General features: G+C 38.1%; 1 protein-coding gene across 3 annotated transcripts; it reads right to left on the bottom strand.

Moving 5' to 3' along the window:
- Window positions 1-1,209: 1,209 nt before the first annotated feature.
- LOC108987115 (DEAD-box ATP-dependent RNA helicase 22) lies at window positions 1,210-12,503 on the bottom strand. 3 transcript variants are annotated; one of them, XM_018959974.2, is made up of 8 exons: window positions 12,038-12,503; window positions 8,195-8,482; window positions 7,983-8,096; window positions 7,390-7,886; window positions 2,904-3,204; window positions 2,163-2,315; window positions 1,679-1,730; window positions 1,210-1,465 (listed from the first exon to the last, which is right to left on the bottom strand). In XM_018959974.2, exons 1-8 carry the CDS (start codon window positions 12,356-12,358, stop codon window positions 1,428-1,430), a joined length of 1,764 nt encoding a protein of 587 aa, XP_018815519.1. In that variant the 5' UTR covers window positions 12,359-12,503; the 3' UTR covers window positions 1,210-1,427. The 3 variants fall into 3 exon arrangements, with proteins under 3 accessions (XP_018815519.1, XP_018815520.1, XP_018815521.1); XM_018959975.2 differs by having other exon boundaries at window positions 1,210-1,462; window positions 12,038-12,502; XM_018959976.2 differs by having other exon boundaries at window positions 8,195-8,466; window positions 12,038-12,335.
- Between the last annotated feature and the right edge of the window lie 325 nt (window positions 12,504-12,828).

Here is a 12,828-nt window from a genome sequence, read left to right as displayed (position 1 = left end):
CTCGCACACAAAAGATAATAAACAATTCAATTTTTCAAATTTCAATTCAATTTTTTCAAATCCTAAAATAATAATAATATTTTAAACTTTCATCTAAAATAAAAAATTCTCATCTCACTCTCCAAACCTACAAGGTACCTTTATGGTTTCAACTTCTAAATGAAATGTTCTCTTAAATGTGTTGGAATATACAAAACCAAGTAGAGGCATTGGAATTAAAATCCTAGAAGCCAAACAAAGGGTTTCATCTATTGTTAGTTGACAGTTAAGTTATTTAAAAATGATACGTGCAGATAAGTTAGTTGGCCAAGTGTCAAATATTGTATAGTCATATTAGTCCATCACATGTGTACAAATAGAGAGAGCAATCTTGTTCTTCACGGTGAGAGCAATCGAAATAGATCGACTCCACGCAATTAATTTTCACCGGTGAAAATTTCCGAAACCAGAAGAGGGTTATCGCTTGGATGCAGGTAGTAAGGACTTGAAGAATCATCAAAGGGGTTTGCCATAGAAGTAAGAAAGCAGCGGAAGAATCTTTATACACAATGATACCATGTAAAATTGCCAAAAACAGATAACTTGAAAAGAAGAAATCTAAGTAACTTTTATTATTATCAATTGTAATCGTAATGGCTGTACGATGACTATTTATACACGTGATGGACTAATATGACTATACAATATTTGACACCTGGCCAACTAACTTATCTGCACATATCATTCTTAACTAACTTAACTGTCAACTAACGATAGATGAAACCCTCTGTTTGGCTTCTCGGGATTTTAATTCCAATGCCTCTACATGGTTTTGTATATTCCAACAAAATGTTTCAAGTTACAATATGCTGTTATTAGACTTTCTTCAAAATCCCCTTTCTATGCCCCTTGTATGATACGAATTGAACTTTTATTCGCATGTTATGTTTCATGCAATCACTATGTTTATGATATGAGCATGCTATGCTATGAGAATAGAAAGAATGAAAAGAAAGAATGGAAGGGAAGAAAGATGATATATGAATACCTGAAGTGTTCTAAAAGATTTTTGGCCATATGAACAGAATGAATGTGCCATGGTCCATGACTTCATGGAGACTAGTCCAAGAAAAGACAAACCATCTTATGCTTCTAACAAGAGCCAATGAAACATATTCAAACAAGGATTGCTTGAAATATAGCATGCTTCGGACGGTAAAAGGAGAACAATTTTGTACCAAGAATGAAAGACGCATTCAAATTTGTCTAGAGACCCCTCCACTTGCAGGCATGTATATACTAAGAAGATCAAATATAATTCAAACAGATCAATACCATATCATTTACATTGATCGCTAGGATTATGTGGAATAAATAAATACAAGCTATTCTTCTTTCCGTACCAAGTTCCTCACAATCTAGTAGCTTTATGTCAGAACATACTCTCTTCAACTATTGACAAGTCTCTGCTCTTTGCCCAAACCTGCTAAATCATAGATATGAAACCAAAATTTAGTATCATAATCAAACTGCATCTCACTCACTAGAACTTTTTCTGTATAACGCAATTATCAGATGCAAGTTTGTTTTCAGTCAGGAAATTGATGTGTGCATATCCTTTAACATGTTTGCATCATATGCTTTTCATGGTTATGTGGAGGTTCAAACACCCGAAAAAAAACTTTACCATGAAACTTACCTCTTTTCTTAAGTTTGTTGCGGAAGCTTCTTTTCCTGCTAAATGCTGTCTCCTGCGGAAAAAAAAAAAAACTGGTCACTCTATTCAAGAGGTTCAATAATTGGCAACAAAATTATCGGGAGCCATTATGGAATTTTTTATCATCATTAGGATGCTAAAACTTGCATTCATATGTAACCAATAGCCAATCAGAAATGTAACTTGCACTGTGTTCTGCATTCCTAAGCATCCGACATTACATCAAACACCATTAATCTGGATCTTTTTTTTTTTTTTCATTGGTAAACAAGATTTTACTGATGAGAATGATAGGCATAGTCCATTTACACGATAAAAATAAAATATTACCATTAGCAATGTCAGTTTTCTAAATTCTGGCCTAAGTGGCATCAAAACCACCTACTAACATTTTTTTTATAGGTTCAAAACCGTCTATTAACAAAGGAAAATCTTCCAGCATGAACTTGTAAGTTTCAAGAATTACCACAGGCTGACCAAGCTCCCATGCTTGACGAACTGCAGCAACAAGATCCCGGTTGGAATCAGTGTACAGGCTAGTGACAAGTCCAAATTGACCAGCTCTAGCAGTGCGACCAACCCTATGCAGGAAATCTACGGCAGAAGTAGCAAAGTCTGCCTGGAATATACAAATTATTCAAGAGTTAAGTCTCAGACATATCAATAAATTCAGTTGGAAAAAAATTTGAAGCAAGCATGCTGACTATACTAGTAAATGAGGTCACCAGTTGGGTCCCTTACCGCTGCCTATGATCATCTCACTATTAACAGTAAGGCTTTTCATGGTTTGCTTTGACTAAAAAGTGGTAGTGGCATTTTTTTTCCTCTTTTACAGCTTATGGCTCATGGCCAACCACTTACACTAACACCCCATGCTATACCCATTTTGCAATGTGACCTCTAACTACCAATTTTTGCCATTGACACCCCAAGTTTATGCTTCAGTAGCAATGTGCACCCTCCGCTAAGATCTAACTATTAAGCTGATCCAACACGACCTATTCCTAATCCATCTTAATGTTTAGATCTTAATCTGAGGGTGCACATTGTAACTAAAGGTTTAAATTGGGGTTTTAACGTTAAAAGTCATATTGCAAAAGAATCAATACTTTGGTGGAGTAAGTAAAGTTCCCCAGTTAAAATTATTCGGTTCCATCTTTTCATTTACCAGATCCATGAAGCAAAATTGGGCAAAAAGGGGAAGAACCTGAATAACATGTGACACATTTGGTATGTCAACACCACGTGCAGCAGCATCAGTACACACAAGAATGCCACCTTTTCCTTGGAAATCAGCTAATGTCTGAGTACGCTCCTCCAAGGAAAAATCCTTATGGTAACGGTAACACTCAATCCCAGCTTTCAGCAATACATTTGCCACTGCTTCAACGGCCTCAACAGTGTTTGCAAAGACCATGGTTCGGCATTCGCCATCTTTAGATTTGACGGCCTTTATGAGTTCATCCACCTGAGTCTCAAGTGTAACTTGAATCCACCTCTGCTTCAATCTAAATGGAAGTGAATCAATGATCAACCACTCGCTCACATGCATCATAACATCAGAGGGTTGATTTGCGGTTAAATTGCAGAAAGCATATTAATAAAGGATGCTATTTTATATAGCATACATGTTTAAGCATTTGTGTATATATTATGAGTTTATATCACAAAGCACATAATCATATCTTAACATCAACAAGAGGGAATGGCCAGTAATTTTTATCTCTCAGGCTAAATGTTTCTGTGCAGCATCAGTACCAACAAAGCAAATTGAAGACAGCTAGCTACCTATATAAATCTTAATAGATAATAAGGACATACCAGCTGGGTAGAAACTGAAATTATGTGTGTGCGGAGTCACAGGTTTTTTCACCTGAAAATTATTCTCAGGTTCTAAATGTCATGTCCCAAACCCAAATGTACAAGATAAGCATGTGAAAGAGGCAAAACACCTATATCCACCAATCGCTCCCCCCACCCAACAAAAAAAATGCAAGGCCTCACCAAAGATTGAACACTGAGGATTGGCAATGCAGTGAGCTACTATTAAAGCAAATTTCCAATGGGTTGGCCTAAGGGTGTCTTCAAGTAGAGGAAACAACAAATTTGATCCACAAAGTGCAGGATAGATGAAGTATGTATTTATATCCCATCCATCTCTCCAAACTCTACTATCCAATATTTCCCCATTTTACACATAAGAAACTATAATGCTCATGTATACGAAACTTCAACTTTTTTATATATAAGTATAAAGGACTTCAATTTACCAAGCTAGAGATGTAACACCCCGTTCCCGTAGAATAGAGATGTTATTAACATTTATAACATAGTGCCCGGTAAAGAGATTCATATCCTGAAATACCTTATTTATTGAAATTCATCAAAACGTTAAAACTGGATTGAACATGATTGTTTTAACAACTGAACGTAAAATAAAAGAACATAAACTAATCCTATGAATGACATAAAAAGGAATCTAATTCTTGTGTGAATATCACTTATTCATTCCTAAGTCTTTGTACTAGATCTATTCCTGGCCATCCAGCTCTGCATCATCATAGACATCATCTACGAGAATTAGACATGGAAGAAAACAAGAAGACAAACAAACAAAATGAGTTGAATACTCAATAAGTAGCACGTCATACCGTAAAATATAATTTTTGCCTAACATACATTTCATTTCTATGAGACTCTTCAAAACATACCTACAACTTCAAAGATTACAATCAAACACGTAACATGACTTTTTGAAGGATTTTACATACGTATATCGTCATAGACTCACATAGCATATGTTTTAATCATTAACCAAAAGCGGAAGCATACATAAACGTGGCAAACATGTAATCGTAAATACATAATATCTTGTTTATCTTGTCTTATCATGGAGTGAAACACGCTTGGGTCCGTGTTTCACCTAACTGGCATAACATGGAGTGAAACACGCTTGAGTCCGTGTTTCACTTAACTTGCATAACATGGAGTGAAACACGCTTGGGTCCGTGTTTCACTTAACTTGCATAACATGGAGTGAAACACGCTTGAGTCCGTGTTTCACTTAATTTGCATAACATGATGTGAAACACGCTTGAGTCCGTGTTTCACTTAACTTGCATAACATAGAGTGAAGCACGCTTGGGTCCGTGTTTCACTTAACTTGCATAACATGATGTGAAACACACTTGAGTCTGTGTTTCACTTAACTTGCATAACATGAAGTGAAACACGCTTGAGTCCGTGTTTCACTTAATTTATGGTTAACCACGCTTGAGTCTGTGGCACCGTAATATTTCTTAACTTCCTTAATGCATGAAAATTTATTAGGTTTTCATGAATATTTCTAACATGGCATATTCTTGTACATGACATAGCATAACATGGCATAATATGTCATATTCTTGTACATATCATAGCATAGTATGTCATATTCTTGTACATGGTATAGCATGACATAGCATAACATGACACTTTCTTATACATGGCATAACATAACATGGTACTTTCTTATACATGGCATAACATAATATGATCTGAATATTTTATGACATTTCATGGCATACATAATCTAAGTACTACACGAACATGGCTCGCATAATATGGCTATTCTATTACATGGCATACTTGACCTGAATTACTACATGAATATCTCATTGCTTTCATACGATTTGTAGTAACATTCAATTAATCAAACAAATTCATTTATTCAAGCATAATCTCATATTCCCTCAAGATCATGAAAAGAATCTAACCTTGGCTTGTCTCTTAGCGTAGCGTAGATAACCATCATAAGCACATCATATTTTTATATATGACAATAATATTCACAATACGCATACATTTATATGATCATACTATTTACTTTTTAGCGCTGCTTCCTGATTTCCAACTTGTAGCGTGTTACCGATACGAGGTTCTAAACGTTATTAATTTCCTAGCGAAACGTGTCGTAATGCTCTATGTAATTACATACGTATAATGGAATTTAACATATTATTGTTTCCATGCAAAATTAATGAATACTTGTAATATATATAATTAATCAAGAATAGATAGCTTAGTAGTATAATCGGGTTTAATATAAAGCTGCTAGATAAATGGCGTAAAACTAAATCTGAAATTTAGGGTTTTATCATGTAAAAATATATATATAACTTAAAATAATAATCTAATTAACTCCTAAATATTGTCTACGTAATATAAGGGAATATGGCCTACTAACACAAGGTGCTGAGAGGAATAAGGATTGGGTCTAGTACAGGACAAAGCCCATATGATAGTTCAGCCCTTACAAGAATAAATTACCAGGCCTAGTGGGCCTCAGAGCCCAAGGCCCACTTAACATCAAAAGCAGTAAACATAAGTCTGAGAGGAGTTGTGAGAGGGAAGGTGTCGTGCGATAACATGAAACTCACCGAGGGAAGAAGGTTGAGGTGACGACGGCTCTCGAGTGGCTGGAATCGACCGGCGACGCGACTGGGACCTTGGAAGGGAGTGCGAGGCGGAGGGAGGTGTCTGGTTGGCGGGTTCTGTGCCTGTCATGAGGTGATCCAACTCTTCTAGTGGCCAACGGAGGGCGTCGGCGTGTTCTATGGTAGTTTTCGGCGAGGTGGTTGATTTGGTATGAAGAGTAGGGCTAGGGTGGCTGTTGGGAAGTGGTTTTCTCTGTCTGCCGAAGCTACTATGGTGGTGACGACGGCTCTCGAGTGGCTGGAATCGACCGGCGATGCGACTGGGACCTCGGAAGGGAGTGCGAGGCGGAGGGAGGTGTCTGGTCGGCGGGTTCTGTGCCTATCATGAGGTGATCCGACTCTTCTAGTGGCCAACGGAGGGCGTCGGCGTGTTCTATGGTAGTTTTCGGCGAGGTGGTTGATTTGGTATGAAGAGTAACGCTAGGGTGGCTGTTGGGAAGTGGTTTTCTCTGTCTGCCGAAGCTACTATGGTGGCTAGTGTGTGAGAGTTTCATGGTTTTTGCTAAGGGTCTCATGGGTTTTATAGATGAGGGGAAGGAAGCTATCGTGAGTGACCTGGAGGGGTTTAAGTTTGACTAACCTTCGGAAAACTACTCCCACAAGGAACGGAACACTTGAGAGGATATTAGAGTTTTGAAGTGTTTGAATTAGAGATAATTTCAATTCAGAAAACTCCCAGTCCAAACAGAAAGATAAAAGAGGCGTATAGTAGAGAAATCCTCTTCAAAACAAATTACTACCTCAAAACATATCTAATAAAATAATAACAATAACAATAACAATAATAATAATAATAATAATAAATCACACTTTTGGACTCAGGGTGTTACAAGAGATAAAAGTGTAAATTACCATCCCACAATGGTCCAAAATGTATTGTCCGCAACTGAAGGTTATGGAGGAACCCCTAGACATGACACCACAGAAGGGGTTTGGATGCCACAAGGCTACAATGCCTTTGGCATCCATGCTTGTGCCCACTGGATGGCATTTAGTTATCGACAAGGAGAACCAGATCGATCAATATGTGAGTGTGTGTCTGTGTGCAATGTATGTGTGTATACATGTACATATGTATTTGCAATAGTTCACTAGCTATGTACTAGCATTTATTTATTTAAAATGAAAAACACACTATAATGCTTCTAGTAGATGACTACCAAAGGAAGAAAGAATATCACTAGAGATAATAACTGGCAACCAGAAAATGATGGGCACCTGGGGTTGTGACAATGAAGATACGTTCCACTAACCCAATTGGCATTTGGAAACATATGTTTCAACACTGCCCCAGCAGTTTTCTTTCCATTCACTGGAAGGGTGGCTGCAACAAAAATGTACTGTTTACTGCGCTCATAATATTTCCTCACTCTCCTCCAGTCTTTTCTTTTAATTGACCCATTTTCAACATCCTCTACTAAGTTGTCAACATCAGCATCCTCTACTATGTTATCAACGTCAACATCCTCTACTGCATTGTCAACATCAACATCCTCAGAATCATCTTTCCCTTCTGATATGATTTCGGTTTTTAGGTCTTTCTTATCATCTAAAGTGAAGTTTGATAAGGATTCAGATTCCAGTTCCATTGGCCACTCAGATACAGTTTTGTTTGACCTAGACAATAGCTTTTCGTCAAAGCGGAGCATGTTTATCAGACGAAGAACTTTATTCTGGAAGCCCCCACAGAGAAGCATGTCTGCTTCATCAAACACCTGCCAGTTATAGTAAATAGATATCAGTTGGAGTTAGATTTGCAATTATTAAGGTCAGCAACATAGTAATCCATAGTTACTTGAACAAACATATACCACAAATTTTACACAACGCAGAAACTCCAGCCGACGGGGTTTGTCTGGGTCAATATTATTCAGAAGAGCAGCTGGGGTGGACACAATAATGTCAGGCGCATTAACTGGCCATCCCTGCAGTCAAAATTTCTTTGTGAGAACCAAGAAGCTTATAATATCTTGAAAAGACCATTTATTACACGAGTTTTACAAACAAATTGCAATTACAGTACCTGTCGACCACAGACAGCTGAAACTTTGAGGAGTGGTTCACCATCATCACCACAAAGACAATTAGCCATTCGAACCACTTGCTCACAAAGCAACACATTGGGGCAAAGAACAAGACAGAGTCTTTGGGATTGAGCCAAATCTTGATCAGGAACTGTATTTGCAAAATCATCACGGGCAGTGCGCAGCCTATCCATTAGAGGAGTCAAATATCCATATGTTTTACCACTACCAGTCTCTGCAGCCAGAACCACATCCTTTTCCGAAAGTATAGCTGGTACGCAAGCAGCCTAATTTCAGGTCGAGATATCTCAATGACCGTCAATAAACTCATAACGGTGCATGCACAATACGGTTCATACACATGAGATTTTAAGTAATAAATTTTATAAAAAAGCACAACAAGAGTAACTCAAAAGTCTGGCATTTTTTTTTAATAAGTACGAAAAAAAATACAACTCAGAAGCCGCTACTCTCAAAAGAGGCCACCAACCACCTGAGTCACTGCAGTAAACCCTCCCATTACTCAATTGAGAGTGCTTATCCTCTTTAATCAAAAAAATGAAAAGTCTATAGCATTATACTTATAAAAAAAAGTCTATAACATCTGTCCAAAGGTAGAGGGCATTGAAAAGAAAGTTTCAAGATCCTCTAACGTTCACTCTCAGTCCTCAAAATTACCATCATTGTTTCCCTCTGAATACACCATATGAGGCAAGCGGACTATTTTCTATTGCAATCTGATAATTACTACTTAACCCTATCCAAACACCAAAAATGTCTACAATTCTTTTGGGCATTACCCAAGTCAAACCCACCCAATTGAAGAATTCGTTCCGCAAAGCATCTCGATCCCACCAAGGAGTAAAAGATGATCAACAGACTCTCTACTCCTTCTACACATAAAACAGTAATTGGTTCCAATGATATTTCTTTTCTTTACATTATCCATTGTGAGAATCGTTCCAAGAAAGACAGTCCTAACAAAAAAAAAAAAAAAAAAAAAGCAACTCTCAAAGGGACCTTAGTATGCCAAATGCTTTTCAAAGGAAATGGGTTGTTATCGTGAGGAATAAAGATCCTATAGAAAGAACGAATAGTGAACAAACCTTTCTTTGAAGAGGCCCAAAGAAGCTTGTCTTCCCCTCATCTCCTCAAAATGGCAGAATATAACATATTATAATAATGCACTAAAGACAACTATTTACCAATCGTGAGCTGCTCTGGTAAAGGTTAAATCCCACTAAGGGAAAACACTTAGGCCTTGTTTGGACACAGTAACGGTTTCATCTTATCTCATCTCATCATTACAACTTTCTCAAATTTCCACACAAAATATAATAAACAATTTTTTTTTATAAGTAAATATAATAAACAATTTTAACTTTTTCAAATCCCAAAACAATAATAATATTAAAAAATAATATTTTAATAATATTTTATTAAACTTTTATCTAAAACCATCTCATCTCATCTCACTATTCAAACGAAGCCTTAGATATCTCCAAATGATCTGCCACATAGCATTCTTAGCACAAGTAGCACTATGCACTTTCGAAGAAGCTTCCTTGAGACCTTTGTCTCCATGCTACAAATTATGCCAATATCTAATTCTGAAGCCGTCTCTCACCTCAAATCTAGTACGACAAAGGCTTCCCCAACCTTTTCTTATGTAGCCATGAGTTTATGGAACGATATCTTTGCGAGAGTGGGACTCATTTGGGTAATGCCAAGAAGGGTTGTTGAATTTTTGGCCAGTTGGCAAGCAATCCGAGGTAATTCTCAAATTGCAGTTATGTGGAATATGATACCGACCTGTCTATGGTGGTGCATATGGATGGAAAGAAACGGTCAGGGTTTTGAAGATCATGAACGGAAGATGGATGAGCTTAAAAAAAAATTTCTACACATTTTATTCCATTGGTTGATTGTAATAGACTTTAATGGCACGAAGGTACATGGTTTTCTTGTATCTTTAGACGGTCATGCCTAGGTGTGGCTCTTGTTGTTAAGAGGTGGCTTGACTCCTATTGAAAAAGCGCCTCTATAGGTTGTTCGCTTGAACGGTGTCTTTGCCACTAGAGCGAAGCTTTAGACAATGAGTTCGCTCATCAGTTGCTCGATAGTCAGCTTGAGTTGGACACAACCCTTGAGTTCGCTGGACACAACCCATGAGTTCGCTGGACACCCGCTCGATAGTCAGTTTGAGCGGGATGCCAACCCGAGAATTCGCTCGATACTCGCCTGACAGACAGCTCGAGCGAGAGTCAACCCTAATGTTCGCTCGAGCACTGCTCAACATTTCGCTCAAGCGAATGTTCGTAGTTCAAGGCTTTGCGCCGTTTCAATATAATACATACTTCTCTTTGTATTTTACACTTTTGGCATTTGAAGCAGCCGTACACTTACGGTAGAGAGAGAGAGAGAGAGAGAGAGTTGTCCTCTTGTGAGAATCTTTAAGTTCATTGGGTGTATTGGGGCTTTGGGATTGAGAAATTTTGTGATTGATCTCTTGTACTCCATCTTTGTTGATAGTGAATTCATTGAGACTGACCTCGCCAGTGGACATAAGCTCACATTGAGCCGAACCACTTAAATCTCGGTGTTCTGTGTGTGTGATCGTTGATTTTTTCTTTTGCTTGCTTCCGCTATTTCACTTTAACCTAGCCTTTGATAACCAGTTAATCCCAACAAACTGGTCAATCTACTGTTGCCTTATCAACTACAGAAGCAGAACATATGGTAGCAGTAGAGGCTATTAAGGAAGTCATTTGGTTGAAACGTCTGATCAGTGATTTGGGATTACAGCAAGATGGAATTTCAGTGTTTTGTGACAGTCAAAGTGCAATATATTTGACCAAAAATTAAATGTCTCATGAGAAAACAAAGCACATTGATGTCAGGTATAATTTTCTTCGAGAGATTGTTACAAAGGGTGTGTTAGAAATTCAGAAGATTGCTACTACTGAGAATCCAGCAAATATGATGACAAAGTCAGTTCTAATATACAAGTTCAAACTTTATTTGGACTTAATTGGTGTTCGGGGTCTGTGATTCCCTTAGGGGATTTGGTGGAAGGGGTCGGCTCTTTGGTTAATGGATTTTGTTTAGGCTTGACAGAATTCAAGCCAAGGTGGAGATTTGTGGAGAGGTGGCTTGATTCCGGTTGAAAAAGCGCCTTTGCAGGCTGTTCGCTCGAGCGGTGTCTCTGCTGCTACAGCGAAGCTTCAAACAATGAATTCGCTCATCAGTTGCTCGACAGTCAGCTCGAGTTGGACAGAACCCGTGAGTTCACTCGACAGTCAGCTCGAGTAGGATGCCAACCCGAGAGTTCGCTTGACACTCGCTCAACAAACAGCTCGAGCGGGAGTCAACCCTAATGTTTGCTCGAGCACCGCTTGACACTTCGTTGATTTATTGTACTCTACTTTTGTCGATAGTGAATTCATTGAAACTGACCCCGTCAGTGGACGTAGGCTCACATTGAACCGAACCACTTAAATCTTGATGTTTTGTGTGTGTGATTGTTGATTTTTTCTTTTGCTTGCTTAAGTTATTTTACTTTAACTTAGCTTTTGATAACCAGTTAATCCCAACACTTGTATATGTCTTGTGTACTTGACTTCGCCTATTATCAATAAAATTCTTATTTACTGATTTGGAAAAAAAAAAAAGAATTACAGAGAGAAATCGGAAAGGATCTTTGTTCCCCGTAAGACAGAAAAAAACCCCAAGTTTGATGTATTATTCTTTACTTCAAATCTGGTGGTGAGAGAATCGATGGGGAGCGTTAATATTCTACGATAGATTGAAAGAACGAGCGGATAATGGCAAGGGGGATATACCTGGACCAGAGACGGCCTGTCGATGCCGGCAGCATAGAGAGCCCGAGAAAGCTTTTCGGAAATGCCAAGGGATGTCCATGAAACGTCCTCGTCCGCGAAAAATGTATCACTGCCCTTTCTTTGTGAAAGGACGGCGGCTGCAGTTGCAAAAGCCCTTGCTCGTCCACAGCGTAGTTCTTTCAGCGAAAAATGCAAAGGAGAAGAAGAAGGGCATGAAACATTAGAGCGAAATGAGAAAGAGCGTTTGAATTGGGAAAGGAATTTGGGCGGAGATGACAGCTCGTAGAAATGAAAAAATGAAGCTGAGCGATATAGAAGCATTGGTTTTCTTCAATGGTGCGGTGGGGGTGGGATTGGAGGTGGAAAACGACTACTTTCTGGTGGGTTCCAATTGTTGAATGTTGCTTGGGGTTTTAGAGACGAAAGCAGAGGAAACTACGAGTCGGGGGTTTAGGGTTTAAGGCTTACCAACAAGCGTGAAGATGAACGTTATTGGTCGGGTGTAACCAGTCCGGTTCGATCCAGTTTTGGATAAAATTTAAGATCGAACCGGTATGTATCGATTTTGTATTTTTTAAAATCGATTACGCACCGGTTATCCTCCTAAACCGGTACTTCTAGTTTTATCGGTTTCCGGTTCGGTCCAGTCCGATTTTTCAATTTTTTTAAAATGTAAATTTCACAATTTGTCATTAAAAATTTGTTTATAAAAAAAAAATTGATTAAAAAAAAACTGTTTTATACTTTTATTAATATATTAGATTATATAATAGTATTAATATTAGACTATT

Source organism: Juglans regia, chromosome 16 (assembly GCF_001411555.2).
Source record: "Juglans regia cultivar Chandler chromosome 16, Walnut 2.0, whole genome shotgun sequence".
NCBI lineage: Eukaryota > Viridiplantae > Streptophyta > Magnoliopsida > Fagales > Juglandaceae > Juglans > Juglans regia.
This window is presented reverse-complemented; position numbering and strand designations above follow the sequence as displayed.